Below are 22,576 nucleotides of genomic sequence, written 5' to 3'. Positions count from 1 at the left end.
CCACTCTCAGTCACCCCAAGCATTCAAACGAGCACTAAAAACGCACCTCTTCAGGAAATACAACCCCTGATTTTGTTTTCTCAGTCCATCAGTAGGCTACATGTAGTGTTATTTGTTGTTTTAGTGATTTTTCACCACCTATTTTATTCATGTTTTTATTACTTAGTTAGTGGAAGAATCTTTTGTAATGTATGTTTGAAGGTGTATGCTTTTAATTAAGCGTTGTTGACTATGAATGTAGATGTAAATGCTTGTATAACTGTGTTTTAATTTTAGTGTTATTTGTTGTTTTAGTGATTTTTCACTACCTATTTTATTCATGTTTTTATTATTTAGTTAGTGGAAGAATCTTTTGTAATGTATCTTTGATGGTGTATGCTTTTAATTAAGCGTTGTTGACTATGAATGTAGATGTAAATGCTTGTATAACTGTGTTTTAATTTTAAATGTGTCAAGCGCAAAGAGCATAATTGTAAAGTTATGATGTTGCGCTATATAACTGCTCATTTATTATTATTATTATTATTAAATCGGCAGATATAGCGGACATACTCATAGTCATCATGTTCGTCTTGTGTCCTTTTAAATTAGGATTGAACATTGGAGCGAATTGCAGCGAGAACAACGAATGTCCAACAGGAGGGTTGTGTGAACAGCAGACTTGTCAATGTCAGCAAGGCACCGCTACGGCGTTTGAGGTCCTCTGTGGTAAGTAACTCACACGAGCACACACACACACACACATCCACACACACGCAAACGCACACACACACACACACACACAGCCTGCTATGCACCACATTGTGTGGCACAATGAGACAACCTATTCTGTTGCAGTCCCACAACCTGCTTCAGTTGCAATTCCTGATTCTAATCTGACAACCAGCCTTCGTACATGGAGTGCGAGTGCTGTGCCGCGCTATACCGTATTTTGTTATTCTGTGTTGGTTTGCATTGTACTGTACAACAAAACAAGCTTCATGCGCGGAACCAGTGTTGAATTGGTTTGTGTTAAATTATATGTTATTATACTGTTGTTTATTGCATTATATAGTATAATGAGTCTCCAATCAAACCTGTTTTACACGCAGAACCAGAAACAGGCAGAGTAGGAGCATCGTGTAATGCGGTCGACAGCCCCTGCAATTTAGAAGGAACTCAGTGTCTGGACGGTGTTTGCGCCTGTACGGGCGGTCTGAACACAACCCAGACTTTTACCTGCTGTGAGTACATCTGCATCAAGACAGGGTTAGACGTTTAACCTTACACCTTGAAGCCCGTCCTTAACTGGGCGAAGTCGACTACGCGAAGTATACTTCCCGAAGCTGGCCGCACGAAGCTTTAGCACTGAGTTTACGGTAAAAATCTTCGCATAGCCGACTTTGTGCTCAATTAAAGACGCTGGCTTTAATCTATCAATGGGTGTGAAAACATCGCAAGATTTGAACTGAGAGAATGTTTTTAAAAAGTCAAGGGTAATAGCCACATACTGACGACCTTATGTTAAAACATGTTTTTGTCCCAATAGGCCCTTTAGTCTATGGAAGGTTATGAATATAACGCAATATAGCTAGTTCTGTTGGACACGTGGGTGAATTCGGGGGCTGTGATTGGATGGTCTTAACATCATCATCAAAGCATAATGCTACAGAAGTCGGCCATTTTTGCCAATATCCAAAAGCATATTGGCAATAACAAAGACGCATGGTTCCGGTTTACCCATCTGTACCACACGATGTTAACAATCGACAACAGCATACACTGACAACTTGAAATTCTTCTCGGGAATGTTTTTCAGCTTTAGAAATGTCGATAGCATACCCTTTTCTGCTAACTTCCCGATGAAACAGGACTAAACCAATTATTTTCTGTCCCTAAACATCACAAAATGCCCAAAGTCGAAAGATGTAGTACAAACAGGGGAGTAAAACGGAACAGCCGTTTTTGTGTGCCGACTGACACAAACTTTCACATTCGGCTTTTCTTATCTCGTAACTCCACACTAAATACCCCACTTCCCCTCTGAAGTATTGATGTACAACCCATGGCACTAACATTCATGTAGTCGTTTATAACTGAGGTTGAAAAATTCGCTTCATGACGAGACAAGTATGAATGGTATTCACCCAAACTGAAAACTTCGCTGCCGTCTGCTCGCGTTGTACGGATTAGCTGTTCACTTCTCCTCCCCTTGTTGCATCCTAGTTCTTCAGTTGTTTCTAGTTTTCCGTTGATGTTGTGTTTTGGTCTTCTTCATAAGTAGTCTTGTTCAAAATTAAAAAAAACTCAGACTTCTTTTTGTTGTATACGAATGAACTAATAAAAAGCTGTTTAACAGCTGTGTTGTCAAATCGAGTTTTTTTTCCAAAGTCAGTGTGGCATTGGACCGTCTTCGACTCGTCGGCATTATACTTGTCTCGTCTAAATATCGGACCCTATTGCTACGCTGAAAACACAATAGCTGTTAATATAATTATTAACTGAGGTAGTGCTCTTAAGTAAGCGAGACCGAGACACACAATTAAGCAGAAGCGTATGTCAAAGCAGTCTTTTGTCGTTTTAGGTCTTTTAGATCTCTGATCATTCATTGGTTTTGATGAAAACTAGGCAGTATTTTAACCTACACCAAGAAGACAGGCATAGAAGCGTCACTATGATGAACTCATTTTGAAACAGCCTGTTGTTGTTACAGGTCCTATGGATTTGTGACTGTTAAATATAGTACAAATTATTATGCAGGATTACTATGATGTATAGTGAGAACTCCCATAGTGTAAAAGGATGGAGTTTGCCCAAGAATCCGTTGCCTGCATAGGTCTTATAGATCTGTGACTATTTATGGGCGATACACTTTGCACAGGAGTTTCCTGCTGTCCGTACCTCTCCACCGTCCAGACTTAGCCACAAATATCAAATATTGCATACATGTTAACTCATTGTCTCCCAGGTACATATATCTGTACCCACTCATATGGCTCTATCTGCCAAGGTACGGATATATCCGCTCAGACTGTTAGCTTCAGTCGCTTTCTGTAACGTCGATCTAACGCCTGCATTCCAGCGTGTTGATACACAGTTACTACACAGTATCTACCCTTTTGAGTGACCTGCTGCAGCACAGCTGGTCTCGGGTAAAAAAAACTTGGTCAATATAGGTGGGGTAAAAAATGTTAAAGAAGAATTTTGCGGTTAAAGGCTCTTTTCTAATGTACGTGTTATTTTCGAAGTTTATTGAAAGTGTGCAGAGTTTGACGTATTGTAAATACATCTACATCAAAACAGGTCTGTTTTAAGGTCACTGTAGGGTCAAGTTCAACTCATGACCTACATCTGGTTGAGCCTGGTCAAATGTGAAGGTCACTGTGGGGTCGAGTTGTGGTCAGAATGTAGGACACTATAATTTGTTGGAACATTTTTATTGAGGTACAGAAGCAAATAATGTTTCCATCACTCCTAATCCTTTTATGTATAATGAAAGTGAGTAATATGAGCATTTGCTTCTCTTGTGTTGCAGTTGGTTTAGGTGCTTCGAAAGCGACTAGTGAAGCAAATGGGTCAAGTAAGTGCACAGAACTCTTCCCTGTTTTAAGAACATCATCTGGAGTCGCCAATTTTCTCCATAGACACCATATACCTTATTTGGGTGCCACAAACTGCCAGCTTTGTCTACTGGTGTGCTTAATTGACAAACGAAAATGCAGAGACAGCCCCATAGAAAACCAAATTTGCAAATACCTAGCTGGCTACAGATAAGGTTTTAGCTGGGTTGGTTTTAAGCTGTAGTAAAACAGGAGATATGAGCTTTAAAAACCTTTACACAACCAGCCAGGAAACAAATCCGTCTATTAAGGGTTTCACATGGGGTCGCGCGTATTAACCTAACATTTTGACATCGTAAAAATGTGCAGTAGGAATTAAGAATCCCTTAACAGCTAGTGAGACCTTTATTCACGAAGCATAGGTGTGTACGTTAGTCAGATTACATATTTTTTAATCCGTTTGAGCTGTTTTCAAAGATGTTTTTAATTGAAGGAGCACGCATACTTCTTGGTTTGAAACCTCTCAATCTCTCACAGACAAGAAATAGGAGACCCCAAAAAAGGGATTTCCTGAACAATGTCTATCATATATGGTTTATAAACAAAGATCTTGTTTTAATGCTTGAAATTTCAAATTATTTGGAATAACATTTATTTATGTCTTATAAAACGGTCATACACCGTACACGTAACAATCCACTCGTGCAAAAATACCAGTGTACGTGGGAGTTTCAGCCCACGAACGCAGAAGAAGAAAGAATGTATGCCTTATGAACAATTTGCCACCCATTAGTTTTTTACAACGTGTTCAATGACGTATGTATCAAATCAGACCAAGTTGAGAACTGTGAAAACCTAGAGCCGTAGATATCACTACGAAGCCGTTTCAAGGAAATCAGTGATGCACTCAGCAGGAGGACCACTAGCTTCTATATATATATACGGCTTGTGTCTGTCTGTCTGTCTGTCTGTCTGTGTGTTCACGATTCACGGCCAAAGTTCTCGATGGATCTGCTTCAAATTTGGTGGGCATATTCAAGTAGACCCCGGACACAATCGTGGATAATTATGAACACGTGCGTGCTCTCAGCGCGTAGCGCTGAACCGATTTTGGTTTTTCTGTACATCCATTCCCAGTAACTCTTCCTTATCTTCTCCAGTGTTTTGCGCGTTTATCTCCCTTCCTTCGTACGGTGCGCCGGCGAAGCCGGCGTACACCCGGCAAAGCCGGGTCCCCGGCTTTACTTCTTCCCGGCGAAGCCGTACCCGGCGAAGCGGGTATTCATCTAGTATCTCTATGTCTCGGCACACACACACACACACACACACACACACACACATACACACACACACACACACAGAGGTGGAATGCGCCCAAGTAAAAGAAGCGGACGAATATAGTATTACGTATGCAAGCCTTGACATCTGTTGTGGTGCACAAGCTGAAAGGAAGGTATGAAACATTGAGATGAGAAAAGGATGCCTTCATGTTGCAGCCTGGCTTGTGGCCACCTTGGTAGCCGCTTTGGGCTTGACCGTTGCTTTTGTGGTTGGTTTCGCACACTTGCGGCGACAAAACAAAAAGAGTGAGTAATCAGTGAGTCTTATTATAGTCAGCACATGTCGATCTGTTCATATGCGTATAACCAGAGACTGCCTACGTGACTGCGATGATATTACACAATTCCACGCAAAATACGTGCTGACCTAAATCACAGAAGCAGGCAGAGAAGCACAGTCGCTGGGCCTTCGTCCTTTCAATGTTGTGTACTGCTCATGTTCAAGAGAGCGTATTCTTCCGCCCGTTGCCACAGCGAGGCTTCTTTCGATTTGAGAAGATTCTTCTCATCCTCGGTGTTAGTGACATGTAGCTTATCTTCTCCACATTACCAAATGATGCTAAATTTCCTGCGGCCAAAGGCAGAAGTATTTTTCTGACAAAATTGCATGCGCCTGTGCCACAGTGTCACGTTTCAATATATCACTCAAGGTGATTATGAACCGGTTAATTACTACTAATTAACTAACCACACCACGATCCACTCTCGCAGGCATACAATTAAATAGAGTCAACAAAAGTATAAGTTTCAGACGCCTGTTTATGTATAAACTCTCCACCTCCCTCGAGCCTTCACTCAAAATATGTTCCTTTTACGTTCTCAACACGTAAAAAACCAGTGTTCACTGACAAAATGCCAGTAGTATGTAGAAAATTATAGTAACACGCTGAACCCGTGTAAATACAGTCAAATGAGAATGTTCTGTTCGAAAAGCTCTAGTTCGTGCAGGTGTCACACACCCCACGTTGTCACTACTCCAATGAAATCATAGATACGAAAAGACAACGGTGGTCAACGGGGTGCGTACGACATGGTGCACTTAGCTTTATCTCTGCTGCTGCTGCTTAGCCGGTATGCTGGTTAGTCGGTTCGCTGGTTAGCCGGTCCGCTGGTTAGCCGGTTCGCTGGTTAGCCGGTCCGCTGGTTAGCCGGTCTCCTGGTTAGCCGGTCTCCTGGTTAGCGTAGCTTCAACAGGTCCCGCCAAAGTCAGCCGTGCAGATGTTACAGGAACTCGAAACGAACGAATCGGATCGAACGAACGAACGAAGGCTGCAAACAGAAAGCATCGGTGCACTAAACATGTCAGCTACCCCTCACCCACCACCTTAAAACATGTCATCTTTAAATATCTCATCGAGCACGTGGGCCTGCACAAAACGGACTTTTTACAACAACAAAACAGCCATTTTCCGTCCTTCTCTCCCTATCTGCAAAAACCATATACAGATTAGTATTTTAGCGTCACAGAGAGTAAATTATGCGCTAACCTGGAAAGAACAACAGAGAGTATTTCATTCCACAAACACAGACTCATCAACAGCGTTAAATAATGATTTATTACCTCAAAAGCCTATGATTGTACTCTCAATGGAAGCAAAGTCCGCCTCCTCCCTGGAACAGTCTCTGTTCGTCAACAGTGACCAAAAACGTCCAGAACCCCTTGTCGAATCCTTATGCGAAAGCCATCGCCGACGAAGGAAGTGTTGACGACTTGTCCTCAGCAAAACATGTGGCAGTGGAAGTTCCCCTAGAGTGCCGAATATAATACTCGGTGAAAAACCATCATACTCTAGAAACTGTATTAGATCCTTCCCCTTCTGCCGCTGGGTGTCAAGTGCCCCGTACTCGTGTCTCTGTCAGACAGCCTAGCCAAAATACACGTGACTGACCTTGTCACAAAACCAGTCCAGCTATACACAATTTTGCCTCCCCAAGCAGAAAAAAGACACGAGAAACTCAATCCCTGAAAATCCCGTGTGCGCTGTCAGCGAAAAACCGTCAGCCCTATGATAGCAGAAACCCGCACTGTGAAGCTCGTGCGTTTCAAAACATCCGTGCTCGTTGAGCACTGTCAGCAAACTCTGCTGTGTCCAATATCACGCACAGGCGCTTTCTATCATACACGACCAAGAACAGGCACTCCACTGAGTAACGCTTTCTTGGTCTCTGTCACCCGATCGTGACACACCTCCCCTCTTCAAGACGAAACCTCGGTTTCGCTCACAGTCATGTTCTCCTCTACAGCCCGAGAGAGAAAGTCAGCTCCAACATTGTTGGCGCCCGGAATGACGCGTACCGTGAATTGGTACGGTTGGAGAATCAACGCCCAGCGCATAAGTCTGGCGTTTGCCAACCTTGCAACCTGAAGATATTGCAGAGGTTGATGGTCCGTCTCCAGACAGAAAGGTCGTCCGTACAGGTACGCTTCGAACTTCTGGATGCCCCAGACAATGGCGAGACACTCGCGTTCAACCGTTGCATACGCTGCCTCGGCCGAGGTCAGCTTACGGCTGGCGAAGCAAACAGGGTGCAAAAACCCCTCTGTCTCCTGAAGCAACACTGCCCCAAGTCCCTTCCCTGAAGCGTCTGTCCTCAGCACGAAGTCCTTGTTCAGGTCTGGTAGTCGGAGAATAGGCTGACTGGTGAGTCGCCTCTTCAGGGTGTTGAATGCGGAGCTGCATTCCTCAGTCCACACTACAACGGTCGGTTGTAGTTTCTTGGTAAGGTTGGTCAGTGGTAGTGCGATTTCGGCAAAGTGCGGGATGAAGCGTCTGTAGAAGCTGGCTAGGCCCAGGAAAGACCTGACTTCTTTCTTCGTGCGCGGTGGCTCCGCCTCCCGAATCTTCTGGATCTTGTCGTCCTCTGGAACGAGCAATCCCTCGCCGACAACATGACCCAGGAAAGACAATTCCCGAAATCCCAAGTAGCACTTGGACGGTTTAGCTCCCAGATTTCCGTCCTTCAACCTTCCGAACACGTCGCGCAGGGCGTCGAGATGTTCAGTCCATGTCTCTGTCGCGATCAGCACATCGTCGATGAAACTGCTGATGTCCTCGCGCTTCAAAGGTTCCAAAAGTTTCCTCATCATGCGAGTGAAGACGGCACCTGCATTCTGTAGACCAAAAGGCATGACTGTCCACTGGAACTGGCCGAATGGAGTGGTAAATGCAGTCTTTGGGCGATCTTCCTCGGCAACTGGGATTTGCCAGTACCCCTTGGTGAGGTCCAGTTTGGAAAAGTACTTGGCCTTGGCCAAGTGACTGAAGAGGTAGTCCACATCAGGCATGGGTTCCGCGTCAAACGCCGTAATCTTGTTCAGCTTCCGGTAGTCGACACAGAACCTGACGCGTCCATCCTTCTTCTTCACAAGCACAATTGGTGAACTGTAGGGAGAGTTCGCTGGCTCGATGACGCCCAACTTCGTCATGTCGGCGATTTCCTTCCTGACCACCTCCTTCTGGGCATGAGGCATGGGATACTGCTTCGTCCTCACTGGCTGCTTCTCCAGCAAGTCGAAGGTAAACTCCTCTAGATGCGTCTGAAGTGGTATGTCTGTAAGGACCCGTGCTGCATCCTTCAGGATCTCTTGCAAGTCCGCCTGCTGGTCGTCCCCAAGATCAGGTGAGATGTGCACGTCTGTGTGATCCTCACTAGCCTCCAGCGGACAAACTGGTACACGTCCTCCTCCCTGTTCTCCCGTTGTCTCGTCCATCACGACAGCAACTGCTTCTGTCACTTTGTCCTTTTCCCCGTAGGCAGTCCTCTCTATGTAGGCGCGCAGCAGGTTGGCGTGGTACAGGCGTGCTTTCCCGTTCATGACGATCCTGTAGTCGTTCTGGCCCACTTTCGCTGTCACCTCAAAAGGTCCTTGCCACTGCAGTTGTAGCTTGTTGTGTTTGACAGGTAGAAGTAGCAACACCCGTTCTCCAATCTTGAAGCTGCGCGGCCGTGCCTTGCGGTCGAATCCTCGCGCGTAACGCTGTGCTGCTCTTCCCAGGTTCTCTTGAGCCAATTTGCAGGTCTCTTCAATCCTGTTCCTGAGTTCTACGATGTAGGTCGCCGTCGTCTGCACCTCCTCGTCAGCTTCTTTGTCTGTCCAAGCCTGACGCAGGATAGCCATGGGACCGCGTACCTGTCTGCCGTACAACAGCTCGAATGGGGAAAAGCCCAAGCTCTCCTGAGGAACCTCGCGGTATGCAAAAAGCAATGCTGGGATGTACCTGTCCCACGTGCGTGGTTTCTCCTGAGCTAGTTTCCTCAGCATGGTCTTCAAGGTGCCATTGAACCTTTCCACCAGTCCGTTGCACTGAGCATGGTAAGGAGTGGTGAAGTGCTGCTCCAGTGATAGCAGTCGTGCTGCCTCCGCCATCACTCCTCCCGTGAACTGCGTGCCTCTGTCGGTGAGTACCTCTGATGGAATTCCCAGCCGGGACCACATAGTAACCAGAGCCTCAGCTACTCGCGTGGCTTCAATCGATTTCAGAGGGATCGCCTCTGGGTATCGAGTAGCGTAGTCCACCATGGTCAAAATGTATCTGTTTCCGTCCTCAGACGCAGGCAAGATGGGCCCGATGATGTCCACTGCCACCCGACGAAAGGGTTCGTCGATGAGCGGCATCTTCTCTAAGGGGACCTTCCTCACCCTTCCTTTGGCAACCACCTTCTGGCACTTATCGCAGGACGCACAGAAACGTCGGACATCCGTGCAGATGCCTGGCCAGTAAAAGTGGCGCCAGACACGATCCGTGGTCTTCTTGGTGCCAAGATGACCTCCCAGAATCGAGTCGTGTGCCGTTGCCATGACACCCTCGCGAAACTCGCGAGGCACGACAACCTGTTTGAATGCACCTTCCTTGTTGCTGAACTCACGGTAGAGCAACTTCTTGTCCCTGAGGAACCTTGACCTCCCATGCTTCCCGCTCAGCTTCACCTTCCCCGACTTCGCGTGCTCCCGAGGAGTAGCTAAGGTCGGGTCAGAATCCTGAGCCTTCGCGAGAAGCGCGGGGGTCACGTTCCCCAGGGCAGCTCGTGCAGCAGGTAGGGGTTTGAGAGGTTTGTCCTCTCGCTCCGCCTGTGCCCGCGTGAGCACTGAAATGACGTCGGGAGACCGATAAACGGGAACCTCCCTGGTGACGCCGTCCACAAACTGAACCCGGTTTCCAATGAGCAGGTCGCATGGAGGATCGTCCATGACGACGGCCACAATGGTCCCCGTGAACAACGGTGTTACGACCTTGATCACTGCCGTGTTCAAGTCGTAAGCGTGAGATGCCTCGGCCATTCTCACCCTGATGCTGTCTCCTGTGTAGGCCATGGCTGGAACTAGACTCGCCCGAACCACTATCATGTCTGCCCCTGTGTCCCGCAGACCTTCGCCCTTCACTCCGTTAACGTACACGTTGCAGTGGGGCTGGAAATGTTTCCTGGAGCACGGAACGCAGAGTTGTGGGATGGTGCATGAGCTCGTGACGTCCCTGAACTCCTCACTGCCAACGAAGTGAACGCCCTTCTGGTCAGCCTGTCTCCTGTGGCAGTCCTTCTTCACGTGGCCCCGCTTGTTGCAGTAGTAACACTGGATGTCAGATCTGGAACTCGATCCCTTGTGTCCCTGATCGTCCTTCCCGTCCTTGGGTCCTGAAGAACCCGAATTCCCTGATTTTCCTGGCCGTGAGCCTGAGGATTTTCCGGAGATCGCCTGGGCGTCCTCGTGTACTCTGATCCAGTCGGCTGCTTCCTGAGTAGTCTTAGGCTGGTGTTCCTGCACAAAGGTCACCACCTCAGGTCGCAGGCTGGACATCAGTTGCTCCATGACAATGAGGTCGGCAAGGTCGTCGACGGTCCAGTCCTTTTCGGCCATCTCCACCCAGCGCCGCAGGTAGAGATTAAGGCGTGCCACAAACTGATGACTCAGCTCGCCGCTCAGTCTCTTGCTGTTACGCAGACGTCGTCTGTAGGCTTCCGCAGTCAGGTTGAAGCGCTGGAGTAACGCCTTCTTTAGTGCCTGATAGTTTCTCGCCTCGTCGTCATCCAAAGCGTTGTAGAGCTGCAATGCGCGTCCTTTTAAGCAGGTGCTAAGGCGGCTAGCCCACGTGGCCTCTTCCCACTTCTGGTCCGATGCAATGCGCTCAAACCGGCGTAAAAAGTCGTCGAGCTCGTCCTTGTCATCGTCGAACGTCGGCAGTCTCGTACGGTCGGCAACAAACGTCGGCGCGCTAGCCTGAGTAAGCGTACCCTTCTCGGCCTGTAGCCTAGCTAGTTCTAGCTGGTGTTCGCGATCCGCCTGTTTGTCCTGTCTGTCACGTTCGGCCTGTCGTTCCTGTCTCTCAAGTTCAGCCTGTTCTTTCTCTTTCCGTTCTTGTCTGTCTCGTTCGGCCTGTCGTTCTTGTCTCTCAAGTTCAGCCTGTTCTTTCTCTTTCCGTTCTTGTCTGTCTCGTTCGGCCTGTCGTTCTTGTCTGTCAAGCTCGTCTTTCTTATCCTGTCTGTCACGTTCGGCCTGTCGTTCGGCCTGTCGTTCTTTTTCTTGTCTGTCTCGTTCATCTTTCTCTTTCCGTTCTTGTCTGTCACGTTCGTCTTGTCGTTCCTGTCTCTCGCGTTCGGCCTGTCGCTCTTGTCTGTCAAGCTCTTCTTTTCTCGTCTGTCGCTCTATGTCTTCCTTACGTTCTAACTCCTTGCGCTTAAGCAAACTACGCGCTCTAACGCGTGCGTCTCGCTCTGTCTGTTCCTCGCTACCAGGAGTCTCAAAAGTTAATCTCTTCGTAGGAGATCCCCCTGTAGCCATGGTTAGTTTTAGCAAAGCTTTATTACCAAAGTAAGTCTAACGCAGCTCTAGCTAGAATACGCGGTGACGAAAGCGGTGGATACAAAAATCCAGCAACCGGAAAATGCAGAAGAAAAATCCAAACGGTGTAGAACAAAACGCGTAGCCTACTTTATGGCTGCTTTTTGCGGTGAAACAAAGTGTTTCCCACAGCCGTGGCCTACTTTATCGGCTGCTTTTTGCGGTGAAACAAAGCGTTTCCCACAGCCTTGGTTAGGACAGAAGTCCTCGGACCCTTCCCCCCCAAAATTCCAACAAAGTCAAAATATGGAGAAAAATCCAAGTAAAACAAGACGGTAGAAATGTAACCTGTTACAGAATGCGAAACAACAATGTAGAGAAAACTGAGTAAAACGAATAACAAATCCGCTAACCCCGCTCAGCTCTCTGCAACGGAAAACTCTGAACGTACAACAACAAAGATTCACAAACAAAGGAAAGGGTAGTAATCACAGTTAGCGCATACAATAACTCACAAATTACAATTTACATTTCCTGCAAGATGTGAATCGCTTAAGGTGTGGTATATGATCAAAACTATACAAAAAAGGGTAGCACCAAGCAGAAAATAAGTCGAGCACTGACGAGATTATCTGCTCTTAGTTATCCTTAATTGGTGGGTCTTTATCAGTTGGAAATTAACTGAGTAAATCCCGGCTTGGCCCCCATGTGTCACGTTTCAATATATCACTCAAGGTGATTATGAACCGGTTAATTACTACTAATTAACTAACCACACCACGATCCACTCTCGCAGGCATACAATTAAATAGAGTCAACAAAAGTATAAGTTTCAGACGCCTGTTTATGTATAAACTCTCCACCTCCCTCGAGCCTTCACTCAAAATATGTTCCTTTTACGTTCTCAACACGTAAAAAACCAGTGTTCACTGACAAAATGCCAGTAGTATGTAGAAAATTATAGTAACACGCTGAACCCGTGTAAATACAGTCAAATGAGAATGTTCTGTTCGAAAAGCTCTAGTTCGTGCAGGTGTCACACACCCCACGTTGTCACTACTCCAATGAAATCATAGATACGAAAAGACAACGGTGGTCAACGGGGTGCGTACGACATGGTGCACTTAGCTTTATCTCTGCTGCTGCTGCTTAGCCGGTATGCTGGTTAGTCGGTTCGCTGGTTAGCCGGTCCGCTGGTTAGCCGGTTCGCTGGTTAGCCGGTCCGCTGGTTAGCCGGTCTCCTGGTTAGCCGGTCTCCTGGTTAGCGTAGCTTCAACAGGTCCCGCCAAAGTCAGCCGTGCAGATGTTACAGGAACTCGAAACGAACGAATCGGATCGAACGAACGAACGAAGGCTGCAAACAGAAAGCATCGGTGCACTAAACATGTCAGCTACCCCTCACCCACCACCTTAAAACATGTCATCTTTAAATATCTCATCGAGCACGTGGGCCTGCACAAAACGGACTTTTTACAACAACAAAACAGCCATTTTCCGTCCTTCTCTCCCTATCTGCAAAAACCATATACAGATTAGTATTTTAGCGTCACAGAGAGTAAATTATGCGCTAACCTGGAAAGAACAACAGAGAGTATTTCATTCCACAAACACAGACTCATCAACAGCGTTAAATAATGATTTATTACCTCAAAAGCCTATGATTGTACTCTCAATGGAAGCAAAGTCCGCCTCCTCCCTGGAACAGTCTCTGTTCGTCAACAGTGACCAAAAACGTCCAGAATCCCTTGTCGAATCCTTATGCGAAAGCCATCGCCGACGAAGGAATGTTGACGACTTGTCCTCAGCAAAACATGTGGCAGTGGAAGTTCCCCTAGAGTGCCGAATATAATATTCGGTGAAAAACCATCATACTCTAGAAACTGTATTAGATCCTTCCCCTTCTGCCGCTGGGTGTCAAGTGCCCCGTACTCGTGTCTCTGTCAGACAGCCTAGCCAAAATACACGTGACTGACCTTGTCACAAAACCAGTCCAGCTATACACAATTTTGCCTCCCCAAGCAGAAAAAAGACACGAGAAACTCAATCCCTGAAAATCCCGTGTTCGCTGTCAGCGAAAAACCGTCAGCCCTATGATAGCAGAAACCCGCACTGTGAAGCTCGTGCGTTTCAAAACATCCGTGCTCGTAGAGCACTGTCAGCAAACTCTGCTGTGTCCAATATCACGCACAGGCGCTTTCTATCATAACCGACCAAGAACAGGCACTCCACTGAGTAACGCTTTCTTGGTCTCTGTCACCCGACCGTGACACACAGTGACTGGGTCAGGCTGTACCTTCTTTTCACCTGAGAAGGTTCTTCTAATCCTTCATTTTAAGTGACATGCAGCTCATCATCTCCACATTAACATAATGATGATTTAGCTTAAAATTCCCAGCGGCCAACAGAACACACAAATGTTATTCCAATAAAGTACCAGCCAGATCAACATTTAGAAGTCGATTGATTCGATCGACTCTGTCATACGTAGCAGACGACACGGGAATGCGACTGCATCAGCTCAGTAAATTAATGGTTTTCGCATTATTATTTCAAAGCAACAACTATCGGAATCGAAAACGTGTAGGGTTCAGAATGTTGTTACCATGTGATACACTTACTGCCAGCCTCCCTCATGAGTTCAGATGCAACACGACAAATTTACTTTTGGAAATGAGACTGGTTCGATCGCCCTAGCAGACGACATAAAACCCGCTTTCAAACGCTCAGCAAATTAACATGTTGGGCAAATGTGAAGGAAAAAACGATGGGGATATAATACGTGTAGGGTTCAGGGCATTATTACCGTCCATATTTAGTACCAGAATCCCCAATGAGTGTACATACAATACGAGACACATACTACATTAATTTTATTGTAAAAACACTCGAACAGGCCCGGGAGTCGAATCAGGAGGTGTCACTCTGCACAGTCAGTCGGTCGAAGAGCGAAGGTTTCGAGTCGCAAACAACTAAGCTCACAGTCATTTCTTCGAGTTTAAATGAGGTCTCTATGAAAGACACTGTTTTAGATTAAAGGCACAGTAGGCCTCCCGTAAACCATCACAGATACTGTCAGGCTTTTACACACAGTACAAACACCCTTCCATTTGAACGCTCACCGAACGGGAACATCCTAGGTGCCCTACGTAAAGAGCGAGCCATTTTCAAAGAATTAATTTTGCGGATTGTCTCGATCCTCACACAATCGGACCGTGGTGCGTTTTGGCGCTAGACCTAACTTTTAAAATCTCAATAATAAATTGACAGCTTGTTACACAAACATTCTTAAATCATAAAAGAATTCCATTTTCATCAAGACAAGTTCAGTACAATTCGAAGTGTTGAAAGTTTGAAAAAAGAAAAGTCCGGAAGCAGGGTCACACAAGGTCGTGGTTCTCGTAGCAGACGACGGTTTATGTCTATCGCCAGTTCCTCTGAACAGTCAAAAGCCATCGCTAGAGTTCTTGTGAACCACAGCCGTTTGTTTCGTGCATAGTCAGAGGTACATAATAACGTGCTATTGCAGATAAGCTCACAGCGAATTACAAACTGACAACATTGTGAAAAAGGGAAACTGGATCACATGGGTTCACGATGGCTCAGGGGTAAGATAAACCACGCAAAAATAAATTCTTTGAACATTGCTCGCTCTTTACGGAGGGCACCTGGGATGATCTCAAGCGGTGAGTGTTTAAATGAAAGGGTGTTTGTACTGTATGTAAAAGCCTAACAGTATCTGTGATGGTTTACAGGAGGCTTACTGTGCCTTTAATGCTACACTGGAATTTACCAACAGAAATTAAAACAAGAGTTTGTGTGTGACAGAAAGCACGACAAACTTGAGACAGCACACACACAAGTAGATGCAACACGACCTGGCCACACTGTTATGTCTATCCAAGTGCGCGTAGCAAAATGTGCGTTGTAAATCTTGTTTTTTCTCTTGCGGTACTGACAATATGGTTATTGAAACTATCACAGTGCGCTAAGAGATTTATAGAGCAAATCTCAAAAATGATAATCGAACTCACCGCTACATCTATACATCTCTAGGCGCACTGTGATAATAATAATAATGAACACTCATGAATCGCCCCTTGTGTGTGTGTGTGTGTCTGTTTGTGTGTGTGTGTGTGTGTGTGTGTGTGTGTGTGTGTGTGTAAACTAGTTTACAAGTACTATTATCAGCACGCTGTATAATGACCTTATTTCCTTTTTACAGAAACAGAGGAATTGAAAAGACAAAGGTAAGGCTTCTAGCTGGCGCGTACACACTGGTCAAAGCTGAGCTCACTCTACTCTAGTGATTATTTTTATCACCAGACAATTTTTATTTGATTTATCATATTCATCCCTTCATTATCCCGTAGCTTGGAAAGGGAAATCAATCCTTGGGAAAAACGGAACAACTCTAAATAGCCAACAAGACGTCCGAACAGCTCTGCAAACAAAGTTAATGTAGCTGCTGTATCAAAACTTAAGAACTAAGATTTAAAAGTGTACATACGAGTATATAGTGCAGGACTTAAACTTCCATATAGAACCGTTCACAGAATTCTACACAATGACCTTCAGCTTCAAAAGCTGGCCGCAAAATGGATGCCTCATTAGCTGACATAACAGGGAAACGGAAGAAGCAACAAGTTCCTCTTGCACGCGATCTGCTTAACCGTTTTGAACAAAGTAGACCCACACTTGTGATGAATCTAGTCACTGATAATGAGACTTTGGTTTCCTTCTATATTATTGCCAGAAAACACAAAACAATTGGACCACAATTACGATACGCACTACATTTGTAAGCAAGGGTTTCAAAGAAGAAACAGTGCTATTCGCTGTATTTTGCGACCACGAAGGTCTCGTTGCTGTCGATATTGTTTTGCTAACAGAACTGTCACCGTCACATACTATGCAGGACCTTATTACCCAAAGTAACTCACGAGTTCAGCAGTTAACGACTAAACTGCGAAACCCAGACCTCCCATCTTCTCCATGACAATGCCAGCCTCCACGAAATAAGGGCCGTGCCTCCATTCCTTAAAGTCTAAATGATCCCATTTTTGCCTCACACATTCTTCGGACCTGAGTTTACTCCTTGTGACTTCTGGTTATTCCCTCTATGAAAAGTAAAGTATCTGAGGGAAAACAAAAACAAAAGAAAAATCGCAACCGCCGACAAAAACAATAGTGTAGAGCGAAGTGGAGTGCACAGAAAAGTAAATCTGTGAGTGTTCGCAGTGCTGAAAGAAAAATGTCACTTACACAAGAAAAGGCTGTTTCAGCACGACTAAGTCCATCGTTTGGTTCACCGCCATCTTTTTGCTACATAAGCAATGAAGTAAATGAAATCGTTTTTATTTCCGTAAGGTTCGCGGAGAAAGATGCTAACAATGTTTGAGTTTGGTTAGGTTCAGATTTAGAATTAATGTGTTATTCCGCCCTGTCATTCTCGACTAACACCAACAAATATCAATTGGAATAGTGTGGTTCACATTTAGGATCTTGTCAAATATACATACTCATTTGTTTGACGTGAGTGTATAACGGTAGTTATTTATATATAATTGCTAGGAGGGAAGACAACGGAGAACGTCAAAATAATGACAGCTTAAATCAAAACCGTGTGAATGACGTTTTGGAGCCAGAATCAGGAGCCATTTATCTTTCTGAGGGTGTGTACTTGTTTGCCCGCCAAGTTTGAATGAAATATTTTCGAAAAATCAAGGCGTTGTCTGAAGTGTACAAGAAAAAAAGAATGACCTTACAAGATACAACAAGATACAAGATATTTATTCACCAATTTTGCAAAAGGATTTCATCTTGGCACGGCACGGTAAAAATAAAATAAAAACCAACCAGACACATATGCAGACACACATCACCATGCATGCATACATACGTACATTACTTACTTGACCGGTGACCTTGAGTAGTGACCTTGACCCGGATTGCTTTAAATATGTTTGCTAGAGGTTTATGTTCCTTTTAAGTGTATCAATACATGTACAAAGTGTGAAATTGAAATAATTATTTCCTCGCGCCCCCTAATTGGCGTAGAGGCGCGTCCCCCGGGTGGTGGATGGGGGAGCCTTCTCTACTAACTTCTGAGAGAAGGTCGCATCACTCTCGATGCCGTGAACCTAATTAGGATCTTTTTCTTGTTTCTTCTCTATTTCGGCCTCCACAAAGTCCTTTTACTTTCCTTTTCTCACCCATAAAATTCTTCACTTATTACCCTTGTTAAGTGGTTCTTGTATAGAATATAGTCAATGTTTGTAAAGATTTTAGTCAAGCAGTATGTACGAAATGTTTAGTCCTTTGTACTGGAAACTTGCATTCTCCCAGTAAGGTCATATATTGTACTACGTTGCAAGCCCCTGGAGCAATTTTTTGATTAGTGCTTTTGTGAACAAGAAACACTTAACAAGTGGCTCTATCCCATCTCCCCCCTTTCCCCTATCCCATCTCCCCCCTTTCCCTCGTCGCGATATAACCTTCGTGGTTGAAAACGACGTTAAACACCAAATAAAGAAAGAAATAATTATTTTACAAGCTATTCAGATGGGCAATGGTGTCCACGGACCAACGGGCGGACCAACGGACAGACGGACGGAGGGACAAAGAGCCGTATAGTGGTTCAACAATGTCCGAGAAGATCAATAATCAGTTTAAAATCGGCCGTGTTAAACTACCTATATTTTAAAAACAAAATATCACTATTGAACATTGAATTCACACGTGCCACGTCAGTGACGCTCAAGTGCCACGTCAGTGACGCTACATTATAACCGCTAGTCGCAAGGATACATTTGATATTTTCAATTTCTTTTATATATCAGAAAGTATGATATGTCTTGACTATGATCTAACAAAATCACATCATTTAGTTGGCTAATCTCATAGAATTTTAGAATTTCGCTTAGTCAGTGAAATGCAGGTGAGCATGTTTGCCACGTCAGTGACGTTTTTCAAAACTCAAGTTAAGTACCCTTAGCTTTTTTTGCCTCAACATTTTTGAGTCACTTGAGAAAAAGTGACTCTATGTAATCGGTCAGTGTTAGTCTGTCCGGCCGGCCGTCCGGCCGGCCGTCCGTCCGGCCGGCCGTCCGGCCGGCCGTCCGGCCGGCCGTCCGTAGACACCACCTTAACGTTGGACTTTTCTCGGAAACTATCAAAGCGATCGGGCTCATATTTTGTTTAGTCGTGACCTCCAATGACCTCTACACTTTATCGATGGTTTCGTTGACCTTTGACCTTTTTCAAGGTCACAGGTCAGCGTCAAAGGAAAAATTAGACATTTTATATCTTTTCTCGGAAACTATCAAAGCGATCGGGCTCATATTTTGTTTAGTCGTGACCTCCAATGACCTCTACACTTTAACGATGGTTTTGTTGACCTTTGACCTTTTTCAAGGTCACAGGTCAGCGTCAAAGGAAAAATTAGACATTTTATATCTTTGACAAAGTTCATCGGATGTGATTGAAACTTTGTAGGATTATTCTTTACATCAAAGTATTTACATCTGTAGCCTTTTACGAACGTTATCAGAAAAACAAGGGAGATAACTAGCCTTTTCTGTTCGGCAACACACAACTTAACGTTGGGCTTTTCTCGGAAACTATAAAAGTGACCGGGCTCAAATTTTATGTGAACGTGACTCATTGTGTTGTGAATAGCAATTTCTTCCTGTCCATCTGATGCCTCATATAATATTCAGAACTGCGAAAGTGACTCGATCGAGCGTTTGCTCTTCTTGTTAACCTTGGGTAGGAAGGTTGTCATGTTTGGGGAAATCTCTGCACAAATTTGAGATAATAAAATCATCATGACTATTATTTTTATGGCGAATAATGTCTGATTTTTGTGCGAATGCCACGTCAGTGACGCTGGAATTGCCCTATATACTCGCCAGAGGCTCGTGAGTCCCTTGATATTCATCCGCTGGGTCTTGACTGAAATACAAGCCATATAAAAAACCACTCGTGTTGTAACCTCTATATATATATGACGTGAAGTCGTAAAAGGTAGCTTAGTGCTTTACTCATTAGTTGTCCTTTGCTGATCGGCTGAATTAAAGAGTGTGCGAAAGGCAGTTGTAGCACAGTCACAACGGGCGCGTGGGTGTTACATAATCAGACTTGTCTATTTGTGCAGGAGAGAGTCCATGGTACAGTTGAGAAAGCTGTCTGAGGAGGTGAATGCGCCGAATGATCCTCAAAACGATGGATCAGCCTCAATATTTGAGCCGTCGCCGAGCACTTCTGACGCAGGGTCCGAAATAGACCCGTCTGGTTCCGACTTTGCGTCCCAGACTACCAGCGTTGAGTCCACCACCGTCGTTGATCATGATGAGAGAGCTCAAGTGGACGGACGTTGTTAGCAAACTCTTGTCAGAAGCATTGTTAGCAGGCGCTGATTGGAGAAAACTGTTGACAAATGCTAGGTGAAGAACACAGTTTGCAAACAATTGTTGCAGTTCACTGTTGCTACGCACTTGTTGCAGTTCACTGTTGCTAAGCACTTGTTGCAGTTCACTGTTGCTAAGCACTTGCTGCAGTTCACTGTTGCTATAAAGCACTTGTTGGAGAAAGCTGTCGGCAAACACTTGTTATAGAAAGCTTTTTGCAAACTCTTGAACGCAATTGACGAGCACTTTTCGCAGTACACTGTAAATACTTTGCTTACTGGAACACCAAACCTTTTGTACAAACAATTTCTATCGTTTGTGGTTTTTTTAAGCACACTTAAAGCCATATGTACTCGATGACTATACACGCTAATTGCTTTACCAACAGCTGGAGACATGCTAAATTAAGTTCCCTGCAAAATATTGTGGTCTAGGACCCCTTCAATGTTGAGATATTTGAATTTTTATTTTGATCTAGATGGTCCTATTTATAGATTTGGCAACACATGTAACGTTGATGCAAGGGAGCTAACACCGCGGCTTTGTTGACATCCTCACTTTTTCAGAGGCTAGAACAAGCTGTAATGCATGTATTATGGTCCGCGCATGGTGACATATCGTCATTATATGGTCTTATGGTGCGTTTGACATCGATTGTGGGCAAACTACACTTTGTAAACACGGGAGTGCGTTAGTATGCCTTTAAGTTGTGCCGCAAATGAACACGCGGCCATAGCCACAGTTAAGCTTTACTGATCGTTATGCCAGTTCCTAACTAACAGAGAATTGTGCTTTGGAACACTGTTGACAAACACCTGTTGGAGTTAATTGTTGGTACAAACTGTTACAAACATTATATTTGCCAATAACTTCACAAAGATTTTTTCGGCGCAGTCTATTGCTTAAAACCCCTTCACTGCCACAGTGTATCACCATTTTGGTATTGCTGTGCGCCAGGGCAAAATGTTGCTTTCTTAGGAAGGTTCACTTATCTGTTCAATGCTCGATCATTTATTGAGATATCTCTTAGATCTTTGGCATGTGTTTTGCTTATACCCTTAGCTAGTATGTAATAACATGATCACTGGACTTTGTTTGTGATTATTATAGTAACAATTGATATAAAGACCATTTTTTGTCAAAAAATGACAGTTTCCGGACTTACACACACACATTGCAGCACGTAAAACCACACAAAACACTGCTAAAACTGGTGTCAAACATCAGGTACTCGCATTACAGCCCATAAAAGTATTCTTCTGTGTGGTAATCCATAAATCACTTCATGTTTCAATCGACAACAGCATACACTGACAACTTGAAATTCTACTCGGGAATGTTTTTCAGCTTTACAAATGTCGATAGCATACCCTTTTCTGCTAACTTCCCGATGAAACAGGACTAAACCAATTATGTTCTGTCCCTAAACACCACAAAATGCCCAAAGTCGAAAGATGTAGTTCAAACAGGAGGGTAAAACGGAACAGCCGTTTTTGTGTGCCTGTGTGAGCTCATGCAGTTGCCGACTGAGACACACTTTCGCATTCGGTTTTTCTTACCTCGTAACTTCACACTGAATACCCCACTTCCCCTCTGAAGTATTGATGATCGACCCTTGGCACTAACATTCATGTAGTCGTTTATAACTGAGGTTGAAAAATTCGCTTCATGACGAGACAAGTATAAATGCCATTCACCCCAAATGAAAACTTCGCTGCCGTCTGCTCGCGTTGTACGGATTAGCTGTTCTCTTCTCCTCCCCTTGTTGCATCCTAGTTCTTCAGTTGTTTCTAGTTTCTGTTGATGTTGTGTTTTAGTTTTCTTCATAAGTAGTCTTGTTCAAAATAAAAAAAACTCAAACTTCTTTTTGTTGCACACGAATGAACTTATAAAAAGCTGTTTAACAGCTGTGTTGTCAAATCGAGTTTTTTTCCAAAGTCAAAACTAATGCGCATAAGAAACGGCGTCTGCTATCAAAACCTGAGATCAACGCATCGACGCAAAAACTGTCATTTTGTAAGTTTGGAACAACAAATCAAGGTCAGAACAGCTATATAATCGCTATTGTGTATTCAGCGTAGTAATAGGGTCCGATTATTTAGACTCGACGAGTCGAAGACGAGTCGCATTATACTTGTCTCGTTTAAATATCGGACCCCAATGCTACGCTGACACACAATAGCTGTTAATGACAAACCGAAAATGACCACATACGAACTGCTGTTAACGTGAATTGATTTTGGACCGACTTTTGTCAGTGAGAATTAGGTGAAAAGCCGGCGAAATAAACTTGTTTGAAAGTGAACATTTTGTATTGCTTATTGTGATCCATCGAGATGGTTGGTTGCTTGGTTGTTGTTTCTTATGTCTATTCAACCTATTTGGCTGTTCGGGCCGATTTATTTTCGTATCCTTTCTCAGTTTGTCTCCGTGTTTCAATCAATCAATCAGTATGAAGCTTATATAGCGCGTATTCCGTGGGTACAGTTCTAAGCGCTTGTTTGAAACTAT

General features: G+C 44.6%; 1 protein-coding gene and 1 long non-coding RNA gene across 2 annotated transcripts in view; both read left to right on the top strand.

The window, feature by feature from the left end:
• Positions 1-3,542, top strand: part of LOC138977777 (prion-like-(Q/N-rich) domain-bearing protein 25) — a 42,888-nt gene extending 39,346 nt beyond the window's left edge. The window contains exons 13-15 of the mRNA XM_070350382.1: positions 592-708; positions 1,092-1,248; positions 3,515-3,542. Coding sequence (XP_070206483.1) covers positions 592-708; positions 1,092-1,248; positions 3,515-3,542 — 302 coding nt within the window. The remainder of the gene's footprint in view (positions 1-591; positions 709-1,091; positions 1,249-3,514) is intronic.
• A 1,461-nt stretch (positions 3,543-5,003) lies between these two features.
• Positions 5,004-22,370, top strand: LOC138978215 (uncharacterized). The gene is made up of 3 exons (XR_011459604.1): positions 5,004-5,125; positions 15,880-15,904; positions 19,813-22,370. It is a non-coding gene; the product is annotated as an uncharacterized lncRNA (long non-coding RNA).
• Positions 22,371-22,576: the final 206 nt, after the last annotated feature.

Source organism: Littorina saxatilis, linkage group LG10, assembly GCF_037325665.1.
Source record: "Littorina saxatilis isolate snail1 linkage group LG10, US_GU_Lsax_2.0, whole genome shotgun sequence".
Lineage (NCBI taxonomy): Eukaryota > Metazoa > Mollusca > Gastropoda > Littorinimorpha > Littorinidae > Littorina > Littorina saxatilis.
Note: the sequence above shows the minus strand (reverse complement) of the source record. Positions and strands in the feature narration are given on the sequence as shown.